Source organism: Perca flavescens, chromosome 16, assembly GCF_004354835.1.
Source record: "Perca flavescens isolate YP-PL-M2 chromosome 16, PFLA_1.0, whole genome shotgun sequence".
Lineage (NCBI taxonomy): Eukaryota > Metazoa > Chordata > Actinopteri > Perciformes > Percidae > Perca > Perca flavescens.
Window position 1 is genome coordinate 34,706,355 of NC_041346.1, and position 20,000 is coordinate 34,726,354.

At 42.4% G+C, this 20,000-nt stretch overlaps 1 protein-coding gene across 1 annotated transcript in view; it reads right to left on the reverse strand.

Moving 5' to 3' along the window:
* The window catches only part of ythdc1 (YTH N6-methyladenosine RNA binding protein C1), a 39,058-nt gene that overhangs the window by 11,561 nt on the left and 7,497 nt on the right, over nt 1-20,000 (reverse strand). Inside the window, 7 exon segments of the mRNA XM_028601124.1 lie at nt 2,068-2,222; nt 2,415-2,499; nt 9,914-10,031; nt 11,779-11,887; nt 14,951-15,045; nt 15,405-15,467; nt 19,034-19,400. Coding sequence (XP_028456925.1) covers nt 2,068-2,222; nt 2,415-2,499; nt 9,914-10,031; nt 11,779-11,887; nt 14,951-15,045; nt 15,405-15,467; nt 19,034-19,400 — 992 coding nt within the window.

The window sequence follows — 20,000 nt, forward strand, 5'->3', positions numbered from 1 at the left end:
CGGCTCGCGTGGTAAAGTTTTAATAATCGGACTCGAGACTCTGAGGGTCGATGACGTCATACGTCTGGAAGCGTTTGGACACAAACCTGTGATTTTGGTGTACGTCTGTGTCCAGGAAATACTCCACTGTCTCACGGTTACAGCAGCATTGACACATTGAGCTTCACACACACAATAAAAACAACAAACAAAGAAGAAGAAGCCTCTGAAAGGGACAACATACCGCTCTTCTGCTGTAAATGTGGGAGGGGCAGTAACTTTTGATTTTAACAACAGTTTTTCTCCTCATCAGTCCATGTTTAAGGCTTTTTATAACCCCTCTTACTTTGAAAGGGTGTGGAGGGGGTGATGATGATGGTGATGATGGTGCAGTCCTGCCAACCAACCAACCAAGCCCCCCTCTCAGACCAGCCCCCCCCACCCCCTCCAGACCAGCAACAGTCCTTAAATCTCAAACCACAAAACGTCTTTCTGGCGCTCCGTCCGTTCTCGAGTTCCCTTTTACACACACACACTTATTTTCAGTTCATAAGAGAGCGACACACACATACACACACACACACACACATACACATACACATACACATACATACACACACACACACACACATATATATACATATACACACACATACACATACACACACACACACACACACATACACATACACACACACATACACATACATACACACACACACACACACACACACACACACACACAGTCAAACGCACACACGCACACGCGCACACACACACACACACACACACACACACACACACACAGTCAAACGCACACACACACACACACACAGACACACACACACACAGTCTAACGCACACACATCCACATGCACACACGGGCAGACACACAGACACACCCACGCCGTTACCAAGGAGCTCTCAGTCCTGATTCAGTGTGTGTGTGTGCTGGAGGGGGTTAACTGTCCTTTCATGGCGGGGAGGGTGCTCAGCATTATTTCAGTCCTTAAATGGAGTCCATCTTTTCCTTCCTTTCCTCTGTAACTTTACCTGCTTTGAACAAGCACACACTCCCCTCCCTGTGATTGGATAAAGTCCAGAGGCCACGCCCCCTTCTCAAACCCAGTCCTCTGGGCCTCTCTCTCTACCTCCCTCCCCTCACCAACCCCCTCCTCCGTCTGTCCAGCCAGAGTCCTCTCTGCTTTTATTCTGAAAGGTCAGAGTCCTCTCTGCTTTTATTCTGAAAGGCCAGAGTCCTCTCTGCTTTTATTCTGAAAGGTCAGAGTCCTCTCTGCTTTAATTCTGAAAGGCCAGAGTCCTCTCTGCTTTTATTCTGAAAGGCCAGAGTCCTCTCCACTTTTATTCTGAAAGGTCAGAGTCCTCTCTGCTTTTATTCTGAAAGGTCAGAGTCCTCTCTGCTTTTATTCTGAAAGGCCAGAGTCCTCTCTGCTTTTATTCTGAAAGGCCAGAGTCCTCTCTGCTTTTATTCTGAAAGGCCAGCCACAGTCCAGCTAAAAGCCAAACATTTGGATTTTTTTAACTTCCGAGGTTTGAAGCTCCTGTAAAGAAGAAGAGCTTCAAAGGAGAAGTTTAGCAACAATGAAATCATAAATCTATCTGAAATCACTCTCATCTGCACCTCGCTGAGATCAAAAACAAACAAAGTGAGGAATTACACTTAGCATTTAGCATTTAGCTCTAAATTAATCTGAGATTAAATCAGTGAATCCTAGACTTCACCGCCCACCGAGGACTTCTACTTCCTGCCTGACTTTTTCTTGACGCTGGAACTCCAGACAGGAAACCAACCACAACAACCAGAGCAGCAGCGCCGCGGGCCGCTAGCCGTGAGCCGCTAGCCGTGAGCCGCTAGCCGTGAGCCGCTAGCCGTGGGCCGCTAGCCGCGGGCCGCTAGCCGTGAGCCGCTAGCCGTGAGCTGCTAGCCGTGAGCCGCTAGCCGTGAGCCGCTAGCCGCCGGCTAAAGGCAGCGGCTCTCTCCGTCGTCCGGCAGCAGGTGGCGCCACGGTCGCAGCAGCAGAAGAAGAAGAACAGGAAGCAGGAGGAGGAGCTTGGTGATTGGCTAACCTTCCCGGCTCGCGCTGCGGCGGTCGGCCTCGGGGCCTCGGCTCCGACGGCGTCCGGCGCTTGTGACGAACTCGGCGAGCCACCTGGTGGATGTCCACGCTCTCGTCCAATGGGAACAGGGCGCAGAGCTGGGCGCCGATGTCGGGCTGGATCTCCTGCAACACATTTCAGTTACACATCAAAACAGAAACACACACACACACACACACACACACACACACACACACACACACACACACACACACACACACACACACACACACACACACACACACACAGGTAACAGCTTATATTAAAACAAAGACCAAAGGACAAACATGAGAAAGCGAGATCAGTGATTGGCTGACCTGGCCGTCGCGTCCGATCTTGACGGGCTTGTGTTCGTTCCAGGGGTTGGACAGGTGGGCAGTCTTTGTGAAGGGCAGGTCTCTCCTGGAAACACACATTATATAATATATAGTTATTATTATTATTATTATTATAGTTATTATTATTATTATTATTATTATTATTATTATTATTATTATTATTATATATTATTATTATTATTATTATTATTAGTTCCAGGGGTTGGACAGGTGGGCAGTCTTTGTGAAGGGCAGGTCTCTCCTGGAAACACACATTATATAATATATAGTTATTATTATTATTATTATTATTATTATTATAGTTATTATTATTATTATTATTATTATTATTATTATTATTATTATTATTATTATTATTATTATTATTATTATTATTATTAGTTCCAGGGGTTGGACAGGTGGGCAGTCTTTGTGAAGGGCAGGTCTCTCCTGGAAACACACATTATTATTATTATTATTATTATTATTATTATTATTATTATTATTATTATTATTATTAGTTCCAGGGGTTGGACAGGTGAGCAGTCTTTGTGAAGGGCAGGTCTCTCCTGGAAACACACATTATATATTATTATTATTATTATTATTATTATTATTATTATTATTAGTTCCAGGGGTTGGACAGGTGGGCAGTCTTTGTGAAGGGCAGGTCTCTCCTGGAAACACACATTATATATTATTATTATTATTATTATTATTAGTTCCAGGGGTTGGACAGGTGGGCAGTCTTTGTGAAGGGCAGGTCTCTCCTGGAAACACACATTATATAATATATAGTTATTATTATTATTATTATAGTTATTATTATTATTATTATTATTATTATTATTATTATTATTATTATTATTATAGTTATTATTATTATTATTATTATTATTAGTTCCAGGGGTTGGACAGGTGGGCAGTCTTTGTGAAGGGCAGGTCTCTCCTGGAAACACACATTATATTATTATTATTATTATTATTATTATTAGTTCCAGGGGTTGGACAGGTGAGCAGTCTTTGTGAAGGGCAGGTCTCTCCTGGAAACACACATTATATATTATTATTATTATTATTATTATTATTATTATTATTATTAGTTCCAGGGGTTGGACAGGTGGGCAGTCTTTGTGAAGGGCAGGTCTCTCCTGGAAACACACATTATATAATATATAGTTATTATTATTATTATTATTATTATAGTTATTATTATTATTATTATTATTATTATTATAGTTATTATTATTATTATTAGTTCCAGGGGTTGGACAGGTGGGCAGTCTTTGTGAAGGGCAGGTCTCTCCTGGAAACACACATTATATAATATATAGTTATTATTATTATTATTATTGTTATTATTATAATTATTATTATTATTATTATTATTATTATTATTATTATTATTATTATTATTATTATTATTATTATTATTATTATTATTATTATTATTATTATTATTATTATTATTATTATTATTATTAGTTCCAGGGGTTGGACAGGTGGGCAGTCTTTGTGAAGGGCAGGTCTCTCCTGGAAACACACATTATATAATATATAGTTATTATTATTATTATTATTATTATTATTATTATTTCCAGGGGTTGGACAGGTGGGCAGTCTTTGTGAAGGGCAGGTCTCTCCTGGAAACACACATTATATAATATATATAGGTCTCTCCTGGAAACACACATTATATATTATTATTATTATTAGTTCCAGGGTTTGGACAGGTGAGCAGTCTTTGTGAAGGGCAGGTCTCTCCTGGAAACACACATTATATAATATATATATTATTATTATTAATATTATTATTTCAGTGTGCCCATGTGCTGCAATAGGAGCAATCGGCTGCGGTCTATTATTGCCCATACTTATTATCCCGCCTGTTTTTTTGTCCCGCTACTAGTCACGCAGCGTTGCCAACACACACACAAAAAATACATCAAAACGTATGTTATGATCGGGAATGGTGTGCTATGTATTTTCAAAAAGATTTGCCACACGGTTTTCATGAAATCGGCAAAAAACGACACAAAATGGTCCCTTAGACTTGAATGGGAAATCTCTTAACATTGCTCAAAACAACCCCTCTTTGGGACCAAGCTGTATCGCCGTACTTTAATGTAGAATTTCTTTTTTAAGTTTAAACCGAAGACAAGACTTTGGCCTTTATTGGGCTGAATGGGCATTCAGATATCAAGCACGGTTTCTACCAAATCACAGTTTACGTATCGTCGTCTTTTCAGACCGGTTCAGATGTTCCAGTGTGTGTGTGTGTGTATGTGGCCAGGGGAGAACAGAGGGGGGAGCTGCAGTACGATTCTCTGAAATCTTTCCAAACAAATTGCTCTCTCTCCTACAGTTTTCACTCTTCATCCATCATAGTTGGTCAGAATGTAGGAAATGTTGTGCCGGTCGCAGACATGTAACTATGTAATCCACCGGACATAAACGTTTGGCTCTGTTCATACCAACTGCTGATAGAAACAATGAAATAAAATATCTGGAAGTACGCAGATGGTTCCCTGTTTGTTACCTGCTCTGTGTCACATATATTTGACACCACAAACATAAAAACCACATCAATGCATTTTTATCTCTCTTGTGATGATAAAATATTGCTTTTTGGACCCACTGTGTTTGAATTACAGAACAAACTTAAGTCTTTAGGCGCCGGGTTTTATTTCAAAAATACTAGGTTTTGACACCTAAATTTCATTGGATTATGTAATTTCCATGAAATACCTGATATTTTGAAAGAGAGTTGAATTTATTTAATCAGATTTACCCCCCTCCATCCATTTGTTATGTTGTCCACATATCACATGGGAACAGGGAAAAGTAAATTGTAAGCCAACAGTCTTAAACTAGAACAATTACTTTGAGTTTTTTGAAAATTAAACCATGTAAACCTATTCTGGTACACCCTTAAAATACAATTATGAACCTGAAAATGAGCAGAATATGGGCGCTTAATCACTTGTATTCTCTCTGTCTCAGTGACAGTGTGACCTGTGTACATCAATACAGCTAATGCTAGTAATACTTAGCTAGTATTACTCGGATGAGCACCAAGTAGTATTATTATATTAATATTATTATTATTATTATTAGTTCCAGGGGTTGGACAGGTGAGATTATTATTATTATTATTATTATTATTATTATTATTATTATTATTATTATTATTATTATTAGTTCCAGGGGTTGGACAGGTGAGATGATTATTATTATTAGTTCCAGGGGTTGGACAGGTGAGATTATTATTATTATTATTATTAGTTCCAGGGGTTGGACAGGTGAGATGATTATTATTATTATTATTATTATTATTAGTTCCAGGGGTTGGACAGGTGAGATGATTATTATTATTAGTTCCAGGGGTTGGACAGGTGAGATTATTATTATTATTATTATTAGTTCCAGGGGTTGGACAGGTGAGATGATTATTATTATTAGTTCCAGGGGTTGGACAGGTGAGATGATTATTATTATTAGTTCCAGGGGTTGGACAGGTGAGATTATTATTATTATTATTATTATTATTATTATTATTATTAGTTCCAGGGGTTGGACAGGTGAGATGATTATTATTATTATTATTATTATTATTATTATTATTATTATTAGTTCCAGGGGTTGGACAGGTGAGATGATTATTATTATTAGTTCCAGGGGTTGGACAGGTGAGATTATTATTATTATTATTATTAGTTCCAGGGGTTGGACAGGTGAGATGATTATTATTATTATTATTATTATTAGTTCCAGGGGTTGGACAGGTGAGATGATTATTATTATTAGTTCCAGGGGTTGGACAGGTGAGATTATTATTATTATTAGTATTATTATTATTATTATTATTATTAGTTCCAGGGGTTGGACAGGTGAGATTATTATTATTATTATTATTATTATTATTATTATTATTAGTTCCAGGGGTTGGACAGGTGAGATGATTATTATTATTAGTTCCAGGGGTTGGACAGGTGAGATTATTATTATTATTATTATTATTATTATTATTATTATTATTATTATTATTAGTTCCAGGGGTTGGACAGGTGAGATTATTATTATTATTATTATTATTATTATTATTAGTTCCAGGGGTTGGACAGGTGAGATTATTATTATTATTATTATTATTATTAGTTCCAGGGGTTGGACAGGTGAGATGATTATTATTATTAGTTCCAGGGGTTGGACAGGTGAGATTATTATTATTATTAGTTCCAGGGGTTGGACAGGTGAGATTATTATTATTATTATTAGTTCCAGGGGTTGGACAGGTGAGATTATTATTACTATTATTATTATTATTAGTTCCAGGGGTTGGACAGGTGAGATGATTATTATTATTAGTTCCAGGGGTTGGACAGGTGAGATTATTATTATTATTATTATTATTATTATTATTATTATTAGTTCCAGGGGTTGGACAGGTGAGATTATTATTATTATTATTATTATTATTATTATTATTATTATTATTATTATTAGTTCCAGGGGTTGGACAGGTGAGATGATTATTATTATTAGTTCCAGGGGTTGGACAGGTGAGATGATTATTATTATTAGTTCCAGGGGTTGGACAGGTGAGATTATTATTATTATTATTATTATTATTATTATTATTATTAGTTCCAGGGGTTGGACAGGTGAGATGATTATTATTATTAGTTCCAGGGGTTGGACAGGTGAGATTATTATTATTATTATTATTATTATTATTATTATTATTATTAGTTCCAGGGGTTGGACAGGTGAGATTATTATTATTATTATTATTATTATTATTATTAGTTCCAGGGGTTGGACAGGTGAGATTATTATTACTATTATTATTATTATTAGTTCCAGGGGTTGGACAGGTGAGATGATTATTATTATTAGTTCCAGGGGTTGGACAGGTGAGATTATTATTATTATTATTATTATTATTATTATTATTAGTTCCAGGGGTTGGACAGGTGAGATTATTATTATTATTATTATTATTATTATTATTATTATTATTATTAGTTCCAGGGGTTGGACAGGTGAGATGATTATTATTATTAGTTCCAGGGGTTGGACAGGTGAGATGATTATTATTATTAGTTCCAGGGGTTGGACAGGTGAGATTATTATTATTATTATTATTATTATTATTATTATTAGTTCCAGGGGTGGACAGGTGAGATGATTATTATTATTAGTTCCAGGGGTTGGACAGGTGAGATTATTATTATTATTATTATTATTATTATTATTATTATTATTATTAGTTCCAGGGGTTGGACAGGTGAGATGATTATTATTATTAGTTCCAGGGGTTGGACAGGTGAGATTATTATTATTAGTATTATTAGTATTATTATTATTATTAGTTCCAGGGGTTGGACAGGTGAGATTATTATTATTATTATTATTAGTTCCAGGGGTTGGACAGGTGAGATGATTATTATTATTAGTTCCAGGGGTTGGACAGGTGAGATGATTATTATTATTATTATTATTATTATTATTATTATTATTATTAGTTCCAGGGGTTGGACAGGTGAGATTATTATTATTATTATTATTATTATTATTATTATTAGTTCCAGGGGTTGGACAGGTGAGATTATTATTATTATTATTATTATTATTATTATTATTAGTTCCAGGGGTTGGACAGGTGAGATGATTATTATTATTAGTTCCAGGGGTTGGACAGGTGAGATTATTATTATTATTATTATTATTATTATTATTATTAGTTCAGGGGTTGGACAGGTGAGATTATTATTATTATTATTATTATTATTATTAGTTCCAGGGGTTGGACAGGTGAGATGATTATTATTATTAGTTCCAGGGGTTGGACAGGTGAGATTATTATTATTATTATTATTATTAGTTCCAGGGGTTGGACAGGTGAGATTATTATTATTATTATTAGTTCCAGGGGTTGGACAGGTGAGATTATTATTATTATTATTATTATTATTATTATTATTATTATTATTATTATTATTAGTTCCAGGGGTTGGACAGGTGAGATGATTATTATTATTAGTTCCAGGGGTTGGACAGGTGAGATTATTATTATTATTATTATTATTATTATTAGTTCCAGGGGTTGGACAGGTGAGATTATTATTATTATTATTATTATTATTAGTTCCAGGGGTTGGACAGGTGAGATTATTATTATTATTATTATTATTATTATTATTATTATTATTATTATTATTATTAGTTCCAGGGGTTGGACAGGTGAGATTATTATTATTATTATTAGTTCCAGGGGTTGGACAGGTGAGATTATTATTATTATTATTATTATTATTAGTTCCAGGGGTTGACAGGTGAGATTATTATTATTATTAGTTCCAGGGGTTGGACAGGTGAGATTATTATTATTATTATTATTATTATTATTATTATTAGTTCCAGGGGTTGGACAGGTGATATTATTATTATTATTATTATTATTATTATTAGTTCCAGGGGTTGGACAGGTGAGATTATTATTATTATTAGTTCCAGGGGTTGGACAGGTGAGATTATTATGATTATTATGATTATGATTATTATTATTATTATTAGTTCCAGGGGTTGGACAGGTGAGATTATTATTATTATTATTAGTATTAGTTCCAGGGGTTGGACAGGTGAGATTATTATTATTATTATTATTATTATTATTATTAGTTCCAGGGGTTGGACAGGTGAGATTATTATTATTATTAGTATTAGTTCCAGGGGTTGGACAGGTGATATTATTATTATTATTAGTTCCAGGGGTTGGACAGGTGAGATTATAATTATTATTATTATTATTAGTTCCAGGGGTTGGACAGGTGAGATTATTATTATTATTATTATTATTATTATTATTATTATTATTAGTTCCAGGGGTTGGACAGGTGAGATTATTATTATTATTATTATTATTATTATTATTATTAGTTCCAGGGGTTGGACAGGTGAGATTATTATTATTATTATTAGTTCCAGGGGTTGGACAGGTGAGCAGTCTTTGTGAAGGGGGGGTCTATGTCTAACAGCTGTTAGTGGTTCCAACAGAGAAACGTGTGAGTTTACCTGCAGAGCCAGTCGATGTACTACTATCTCTATAGGATATGTCTAACAGAAAGACTAACCCTGACCCCCCCTGAGACTAACCCTGACCCCCCCCGAGTGAGTCTACCTGACCCCCCCTGAGCGAGTCTACCTGAGACTAACCCTGACCCCCCCTGAGACTAACCCTGACCCCCTCCCCTCCCCCTGAGTGAGTCTACCTGACCCCCCCTGAGTAAGTCTACCTGAGACTAACCCTGACCCCCCCTGAGACTAACCCTGACCCCCCCCCCTGAGTAAGTCTACCTGAGACTAACCCTGTCCCCCCCGAGACTAACCCTGACCCCCCCCCCGAGTGAGTCTACCTGAGACTAACCCTGACCCCCCCCCTGAGACTTACCCTGACCCCCCCCCGAGACTAACCCTGACCCCCCGAGTAAGTCTACCTGCAGAGCCAGTCGATCTTGAAGACTCCTCCCAGCATCTTGGCGTTCATGCCGGCAGGAAGAACCCAGTGGATAGGAGAACCACCGTGGTGAGACTCTGAGGACAGCCGGGCAAAGCCTGGAGACAGAGGAGGAGAAACAGAGGAGGAGTAACAGAGGAGGTGAGTTAGGACACATGATGAGACAGGAGGAGTAACAGAGGAGGTGAGTTAGGACACATGATGAGACAGGAGGAGTAACAGAGGAGGAGTAACAGAGGAGGTGAGTTAGGACACATGATGAGACAGAGGAGGAGTAACAGAAGAGGTGAGTTAGGACACATGATGAGACAGAGGAGGAGTAACAGAGGAGGTGAGTTAGGACACATGAGACAGGAGGAGTAAAAGAGGAGGTGAGTTAGGACACATGATGAGACAGGAGGAGTAACAGAGGAGGTGAGTTAGGACACATGATGAGACAGGAGGAGTAACAGAGGAGGTGAGTTAGGACACATGATGAGACAGGAGGAGTAACAGAGGAGGAGTAACAGAGAGGAGGTGAGTTAGGACACATGATGAGACAGGAGGAGTAACAGAGGAGGTGAGTTAGGACACATGATGAGACAGGAGGAGTAACAGAGGAGGAGTAACAGAGGAGGTGAGTTAGGACACATGATGAGACAGGAGGAGTAACAGAGGAGGTGAGTTAGGACACATGATGAGACAGGAGGAGTAACAGAGGAGGTGAGTTACGACACATGATGAGACAGGAGGAGTAACAGAGGAGGAGTAACAGAGGAGGAGTAACAGAGGAGGTGAGTTAGGACACATGATGAGACAGGAGGAGTAACAGAGGAGGAGTAACAGAGGAGGTGAGTTAGGACACATGATGAGACAGGAGGAGTAACAGAGGAGGTGAGTTAGGACACATGATGAGACAGGAGGAGTAACAGAGGAGGAGTAACAGAGGAGGTGAGTTAGGACACATGATGAGACAGGAGGAGTAACAGAGGAGGTAGACAGGAGGAGTAACAGAGGAGATGAGTTAGAACAGAGGAGGAGTAACAGAGGAGGAGTAACAGGAGGAGATGAGTTAGAACAGAGGAGGAGTAACAGAGGAGCAGTTTAAGGGGTTTCTAACCTTGGAACAGAGGAGGAGTAACAGAGGAGGAGTAACAGGAGGAGTTTAAGGGGTTTCTAACCTTGGAACAGAGGAGGAGTAACAGGAGGAGTAACAGAGGAGGAGTAAAAGGAGGAGTAACAGAGGAGGAGTTTAAGGGGTTTCTAACCTTGGAACAGAGGAGGAGTAACAGAGGAGGAGTAACAGGAGGAGTAACAGGAGGAGTTTAAGAGGTTTCTAACCTTGGAACAGAGGAGTAACAGAGGAGGAGTAACAGGAGGAGTAACAGAGGAGGAGTTTAAGGGGTTTCTAACCTTGGAACAGAGGAGGAGTAACAGAGGAGGAGTAACAGAGGAGGAGTTTAAGGGGTTTCTAACCTTGGAACAGAGGAGGAGTAACAGAGGAGGAGTAACAGAGGAGGAGTTTAAGGGGTTTCTAACCTTGGAACAGAGGAGGAGTAACAGAGGAGGAGTAACAGAGGAGGATATTAAGGGGTTTCTAACCTTGGAACAGAGGAGGAGTAACAGAAGGAGTAACAGATGAGGAGTAACAGAGGAGGAGTTTAAGGGGTTTCTAACCTTGGAACAGAGGAGGAGGAACAGAGGAGGAGTAACAGAGGAGGAGTTTAAGGGGTTTCTAACCTTGGAACAGAGGAGGAGGAACAGAGGAGGAGTAACAGAGGAGGAGTTTAAGGGGTTTCTAACCTTGGAACAGAGGAGGAGGAACAGAGGAGGAGTAACAGAGGAGGAGTTTAAGGGGTTTCTAACCTTGGAACTTGCCGCTCTCCCTCACAGAGAAGACGAGGACCACGCTGCGCGCCGAGCGGAACGCTGCGTTCAGCTTTTTCTCGTTCACCGGCAGCGTTGACCACACGCCCTGAACAAGAGTTATTAAGGGGTTATTAAGGGTTTATTAATCCACACGCCCTGAACAAGAGTTATTAAGGGGTTATTAAGGGTTTATTAATCCAAACGCCCTGAACAAGAGTTATTAAGGGGTTATTAAGGGTTTATTAATCCACACGCCCTGAACAAGAGTTATTAAGGGGTTATTAAGGGTTTATTAATCCACACGCCCTGAACAAGAGTTATTAAGGGTTTATTAAGGGTTAATTAATGGTTCATAAAGGGTTGATTAAGTCTCTATACCTCTCTCAGTACCCCTAGCTCTCTCTCAGTACCCCTAGCTCTCTCAGTACCCCTAGCTCTCTCTCAGTACCCCTAGCTCTCTCTCAGTACCCCTAGCTCTCTCTCAGTACCCCTAGCTCTCTCTCTCAGTACCCCTAGCTCTCTCTCTCAGTACCCCTAGCTCTCTCTCTCAGTACCCCTAGCTCTCTCATCAGTACCCCTAGCTCTCTCATCAGTACCCCTAGCTCTCTCTCAGTACCCCTAGCTCTCTCTCATCAGTACCCCTAGCTCTCTCATCAGTACCCCTAGCTCTCTCTCATCAGTACCCCTAGCTCTCTCTCAGTACCCCTAGCTCTCTCTCATCAGTACCCCCTAGCTCTCTCATCAGTACCCTAGCTCTCTCTCATCAGTACCCCTAGCTCTCTCCATCAGTACCCCTAGCTCTCTCTCAGTCAGTTGCCCTAGCTCTCTCATCAGTTACCCCCTAGCTCTCTCTCATCAGTACCCCTAGCTCTCTCTCATCAGCTCCCCCCATAGCTCTCTCATCAGTACCCCTAGCTCTCTCATCAGGCACCTAGCTCTCTCTCATCAGTACCCCCTAGCTCTCTCTCATCAGTACCCCTAGCTCTCTCATCAGTACCCTAGCTCTCTCTCATCAGTACCCCTAGCTCTCTCATCACCCCTAGCTCTCTCAGTATCTCTCTCATCAGTACCCCTAGCTCTCTCATCAGTACCCCTAGCTCTCTCTCATCCCCCTACCCCTCTCTCTCTCTCTCTCATCAGTACCCCTAGCTCTCTCATCAGTACCCCCTAGCTCTCTCATCAGTACCCCTAGCTCTCTCTCAGTACCCCTAGCTCTCTCTCATCAGTACCCCTAGCTCTCTCTCATCAGTACCCCTAGCTCTCTCTCATCAGTACCCCTAGCTCTCATCAGTACCCCTACCCCTCATCAGCCTCTCTCATCAGTGCCCCTAAGCTCTCTCATCAGTACCCCTAGCTCTCTCTCAGTACCCTAGCTCTCTCTCATCAGTACAAGCTCTCTCTCATCAGTACTAGCTCTCTCTCATCAGTACCCTAGCTCTCTCTCAGTACCCTAGCTCTCTCTCATCGGTACCCCTAGCTCTCTCATCAGTACCCTAGCTCTCTCTCTCTCTCTCTCAGTACCCCTAGCTCTCTCATCAGTATCAGACCCCCTAGCTCTCTCTCATCAGTACCCCTAGCTCTCTCTCGGTACCCCTAGCTCTCTCTCACTAAACCTCTCTCATCAGTACCCCCTAGCTCTCTCATCAGTACCCCCTCTCTCTCTCATCAGTACCTCTCATCAATTGCCCTATCTCTCTCCCTAGCTCTCTCTCATCAGTACTAGCTCTCTCTCAGTGCCTAGCTCTCTCTCATCAGTACTAGCTCTCATCAGTACCCTAAAATACTCCAGTACCCCCTAAGCCTCTCAGTACCCCCTAGCTCTCTCTCAGTACCCTAGCTCTCTCTCATCAGCCTAGCCCTCTCAGCCCTCTCTCTCAGTACCCCTAGCTCTCTCTCATCAGTACCCCTAGCTCTCTCTCATCAGTACCCCTAGCTCTCTCTCATCAGTACCCCTAGCTCTCTCTCATCAGTACCCCTAGCTCTCTCATCAGTACCCCTAGCTCTCTCATCAGTACCCCTAGCTCTCTCATCAGTACCCCTAGCTCTCTCAGTACCCCTAGCTCTCTCTCATCAGTACCCCTAGCTCTCTCATCAGTACCCCTAGCTCTCTCATCAGTACCCCTAGCTCTCTCATCAGTACCCCTAGCTCTCTCATCAGTTGCCCTAGCTCTCTCTCAGTACCCCTAGCTCTCATCAGTACCCTAGCTCTCTCATCAGTACCCCTAGCTCTCTCTCTCATCAGTACCCCTAGCTCTCTCTCAGTACCCCCCTCTCTCTCTCATCAGTACCCCTAGCTCTCTCATCAGTACCCCTAGCTCTCTCATCAGTACCCCTAGCTCTCTCATCAGTACCCCTAGCTCTCTCATCAGTACCCCCTAGCTCTCCCTCATCAGTACCCTCAGCTCTCTCATCTCATCAGTACCCCTAGCTCTCTCTCTCAGTACCCCTAGCTCTCTCATCAAGTACCCCTAGCTCTCTAGCTCCCTCTCATCAGTACCCCTAGCTCTCTCATCAGTACCCCTAGCTCTCTCATCAGTTCCCCCTAGCTCTCTCATCAGTACCCCTAGCTCTCTCATCAGTACCCCTAGCTCTCTCTCATCAGTACCCCTAGCTCTCTTCATCAGTACCCCTAGCTCTCTCATCAGTACCCCTAGCTCTCTCTCATCAGTACCCCTAGCTCTCTCTCATCAGTACCCCTAGCTCTCTCATCAGTACCCCTAGCTCTCTCTCATCAGTACCCCTAGCTCTCTCATCAGTACCCCTAGCTCTCTCATCAGTACCCCTAGCTCTCTCTCAGTACCCCTAGCTCTCTCTCAGTACCCCTAGCTCTCTCTCAGTACCCCTCTCTCAGTACCCCTCTCTCAGTGCCCCTCTCTCAGTGCCCCTCTCTCAGTGCCCCTCTCTCAGTACCCCTCTCTCTCAGTACCCCTCTCTCAGTACCCCTCTCTCAGTACCCCTCTCTCAGTACCCCTAGCTCTCTCTCAGTACCCCTAGCTCTCTCTCAGTACCCCTAGCTCTCTCTCAGTACCCCTAGCTCTCTCTCAGTACCACTCTCTCAATACCCCTAGCTCTCTCAATACCCCTAGCTCTCTCTCAATACCCCTAACTCTCTCTCAGTACCCCTAAGTAAACAGGAAGTCATCACCAACAGGAAGTAACGTTAGCCAACCTTAGCTTTAGCCAGAGAGACGTTCTCGTGGTTGTTGCTCTTTATGAGGAAGAACCGAGCGTCTCGCAGGATGTAGCGCAGTTTACTGGTGGGATCTGAAACAAGGTAATCTGATTACTCTACAGGAAGATAGATGCATGTAATCTGATTACTCTACAGGAAGATAGATGCATGTTCTTTGATTCCTCTACAGGCTACATGAAGAGATATATATGTAATCTGATTACTCTACAGGCTACATAAAGAGATATGTAATTTGATTACTCTACATGAAGATAAATATGTAGCCTGATTACTCTACAGGCTACATGAAGATATATATATTTAATCTGATTACTCTACAGGCTACATGAAGAGATAAATATGTAATTTGATTACTCCACATGAAGCTAAACATGTAATCTGATTACTCTACAGGCTACATGAGAGAACCATATGTGATCTCATTACTTACTCTCCATCCCTTTGCGAACGGCTCTGACCGATGATGACAGCTTCTCCTGCTTCTTCTCCGAACCTTCAAAATAAAAGCCCAGAATTAAAGCAGAGCAGCAGTTTCAGTTTAAAGGCATCTGTTAGATCCATTCAATCATTATGTTGATCTATTTATTTATATATATATATATATATATATATATATATATATATATATATATATATATATATATATATATATCGTTCATTATGTATGTGTGTATGTATGTATGTATACATATATATACATATATGTATGTATACATATATATACATACATACATACATACACACACCCTCATTATGTGTATCTAACGGTTTGTGTTACAGCTGATGTGACCCCCCACCCATTCAGTTACTAAGAGGGGGAGGGGCTACTGCGATCGCCGTGGTTAGGGCTGCACTATTATGGCCAAAATGATAATCACAATTATTTTGATCAATATTGAGATCAAGATTAATTATCACGATTATTTGTTGATTTAACCAAAACAAATTTTATTGTCACATAGGCTAATTATAACTGCTTTTACATCCATATTGTGCTACATTCCTCCTTTATTGAAGGATACTGTGAAGGAGCCATTTCAGCTGTTATGAGACTGCTTTCCATACATGCAGGTTTGCGTGAGGTATCTACCGGACGAAATAGCAACGCGGATTTCATTGGCTCATTACACTGATACTTACATATCTGCGTTGCGCTCTGATGCTCCGAAACCCACTTTAGAGGCAACATAAACATCGCTGCATGTCACGCTAGTAAACACTAATAACACGTTACACAGCAGGTAGCGTTAGCCTACTGCTAGCTACAGTAAACACTAATAACACGTTACACAGCAGGTAACGTTAGCCTACCGTTAGCTACAGTAAACACTAATAACACGTTACACAGCAGGTAACGTTAGCCTACCGTTAGCTACAGTTAACACTAATAACACGTTACACAGCAGGTAACGTTAGCCTACCGTTAGCTACAGTAAACACTAATAACACGTTACACAGCAGGTAACGTTAGCCTACCGTTAGCTACAGTTAACACTAATAACACGTTACACAGCAGGTAATGTTAGCCTACCGTTAGCTACAGTAAACACTAATAACACGTTACACAGCCGGTAGCGTTAGCCTACCGTTAGCTACAGTAAACACTAATAACACGTTACACAGCCGGTAGCGTTAGCCTACCGTTAGCTACAGTAAACACTAATAACACTTTACACAGCAGGTAACGTTAGCCTACCGTTAGCTACAGTAAACACTAATAACACGTTACACAGCAGGTAACATTAGCCTACAGTTAGCTACAGTAAACACTAATAACACGTTACACAGCAGGTAATGTTAGCTACAGTAAACACTAATAACACGTTACACAGCAGGTAACGTTAGCCTACCGTTAGCTACAGTAAACACTAATAACACGTTACACAGCAGGTAATGTTAGCTACAGTAAACACTAATAACACGTTACACAGCAGGTAACGTTAGCCTACCGTTAGCTACAGTAAACACTAATAACACGTTACACAGCAGGTAACGTTAGCCTACCGTTAGCTACAGTAAACACTAATAACACGTTACACAGCAGGTAATGTTAGCCTACCGTTAGCTACAGTAAACACTAATAACACGTTACACAGCAGGTAACGTTAGCCTACCGTTAGCTACAGTAGTAACTGGATTAAACACAGCTAAAAGGCTGACAGCTAAACGGTGTAGTGTGAATGTATTTCCAACAACGGGACATCAGTCTGCTGCTAAAGCTACGAGCTAACAGACACAAACTAGCACTATGGTCACTGCTGTTGTCTGAAAAACAAAACAGACGCGACAACATGTTGCGTTTGCTGGTAAACATCGTGACCGGCTTATGATGACCGACTGCTACCTGTTGTGTGATTTTCCTCCCGTTACTCCTCTGTCCTCTGTGACATCTAGACACTAAGCTGCGCGGTGCAGGGAACAACTCTGATTGGCTCACAGAGTCACGTGATCACACAGTGGTTTATGGAGCGCTAGAGTGGCTTTGCAAAAACTTTGATAATGAGCGTTCTGTGACGCATTTTAAATATAACTCGATCACGCAAATTTGATCGTGGGAAGCCAAGATCGTGATCGTGATTAAAATTTAATTAATTGTGCAGCCCTAGCCGTGGTTACCTGAAGCCTTGGAGGCGGAGCCTGAGTGGACTGTTTATCTATCTGTTTATGGGTTAGGGGCGGAGCCTGAGTAGTTACCTGAAGCCTCGGAGGCGGAGCCTGAGTGGACTGTTTATCTGTTTATGGGTTAGGGGCGGAGCCTGAGTAGTTACCTGAAGCCTCGGAGGCGGAGCCTGAGTGGACTGTTTATCTATCTGTTTATGGGTTAGGGGCGGAGCCTGAGTAGTTACCTGAAGCCTCGGAGGCGGAGCCTGAGTGGACTGTTTATCTGTTTATGGGTTAGGGGCGGAGCCTGAGTAGTTACCTGAAGCCTCGTAGGCGGAGCCTGAGTGGACCGTTTATCTATCTGTTTATGGGTTAGGGGCGGAGCCTGAGTAGTTACCTGAAGCCTCGGAGGCGGAGCCTGAGTGGACTGTTTATCTATCTGTTTATGGGTTAGGGGCGGAGCCTGAGTAGTTACCTGATGCCTCGGGGGCGGAGCCTGAGTGGACTGTTTATCTATCTGTTTATGGGTTAAGGGCGGAGCCTGAGTAGTTACCTGAAGCCTCGGAGGCGGAGCCTGAGTGGACTGTTTATCTATCGGTTTATGGGTTAGGGGCGGAGCCTGAGTAGTTACCTGAAGCCTCGGAGGCGGAGCCTGAGTGGACTGTTTATCTGTTTATGGGTTAGGGGCGGAGCCTGAGTAGTTACCTGAAGCCTCGGAGGCGGAGCCTGAGTGGACTGTTTATCGGTTTATGGGTTAGGGGCGGAGCCTGAGTAGTTACCTGAAGCCTCGGAGGCGGAGCCTGAGTGGACTGTTTATCTATCTGTTTATGGGTTAGGGGCGGAGCCTGAGTAGTTACCTGAAGCCTCGAGGCGGAGCCTGAGTGGACTGTTTATCTGTTTATGGGTTAGGGGCGGAGCCTGAGTAGTTACCTGAAGCCTCGGAGGCGGAGCCTGAGTGGACTGTTTATCTGTTTATGGGTTAGGGGCGGAGCCTGAGTAGTTACCTGAAGCCTCGGAGGCGGAGCCTGAGTGGACTGTTTATCGGTTTATGGGTTAGGGGCGGAGCCTGAGTAGTTACCTGAAGCCTCGGAGGCGGAGCCTGAGTGGACTGTTTATCTATCTGTTTATGGGTTAGGGGCGGAGCCTGAGTAGTTACCTGAAGCCTCGAGGCGGAGCCTGAGTGGACTGTTTATCTGTTTATGGGTTAGGGGCGGAGCCTGGTAGTTACCTGAAGCCTCGGAGGCGGAGCCTGAGTGGACTGTTTATCTGTTTATGGGTTAGGGGCGGAGCCTGAGTAGTTACCTGAAGCCTCGGAGGCGGAGCCTGAGTGGACTGTTTATCTATCTGTTTATGGGTTAGGGGCGGAGCCTGAGTAGTTACCTGAAGCCTCGGAGGCGGAGCCTGAGTGGACTGTTTATCTATCTGTTTATGGGTTAGGGGCGGAGCCTGAGTAGTTACCTGAAGCCTCGGAGGCGGAGCCTGAGTGGACTGACTCTCCATCGTCAGAGAAGCTGACTGAGGAGGCCGAGCGAGAGTCCCCGGCCTCGCTGCGAGTGTCGTAGTCGTTTCCCTCGGCGCCGCCACGGCGCTCGTACTCCTCCTCTTCCTCCTTCTCCCCTTCCTCCTCCTCTTCCTCCTCCTCCTCCTCCTCCATTCCCTCCTCTTCCTCCTCGTCGTCCTCCTCCTGATCCTCCTCTTCCTCTTCCTCTGCGTGGGACGCGCTGGGGGAGGAGCTTCCTGTACCGGGCTCCGAGCCGTACTCTGCTGCCTCGCCCTCTGATTGGTTGTCCTCCTCCTGGGGGGAGGGGCTTGCACGCCGCAACTTCTACAGACAAACAGGAGACATGTATATTTATATTACAGTCTGTGTCTGTGTGTATGTGTGTCTGTGTGTGTGTGTGTGTCTGTGTGTGTGTGTGTATGTGTGTGTGTGTGTGTGTGTGTGTGTGTGTGTGTGTGTGTGTGTGTGTGTGAGTGTGTGTGTGTGTCTGTGTATGTGTCTGTGTGTGTGTCTGTGTCTGTGTGTATGTGTGTGTGTATGTGTGTGTGTATGTATGTATGTATGTATGTATGTGTGTGTGTGTGTGTGTGTGTGTGTGTGTGTGTGTGTGTGTGTGTGTGTCTGTGTCTGTGTGTGTGTGTGTATGTGTGTATGTATGTATATATATATATGTATGTGTGTGTGTGTGTGTGTGTGTGTGTGTGTGTGTGTGTGAGTGTGTGTGTGTGTGTGTGTGTGTGTGTGTGTGTGTGTGTGTGTGTGTGTGTGTGTGTGTGTGTGTGTGTGTGTGTGTGTGTGTGTGTGTGTGTGTGTGTGTGTGTGTGTGTGTGTGTGTGTGTGTGTGTGTGTGTGTGTGTGTGTGTGTGTGTGTGTGTGTGTGTGTGTGTGTGTGTGTGTGTGTGTGTGTGTGTGTGTGTGTGTGTG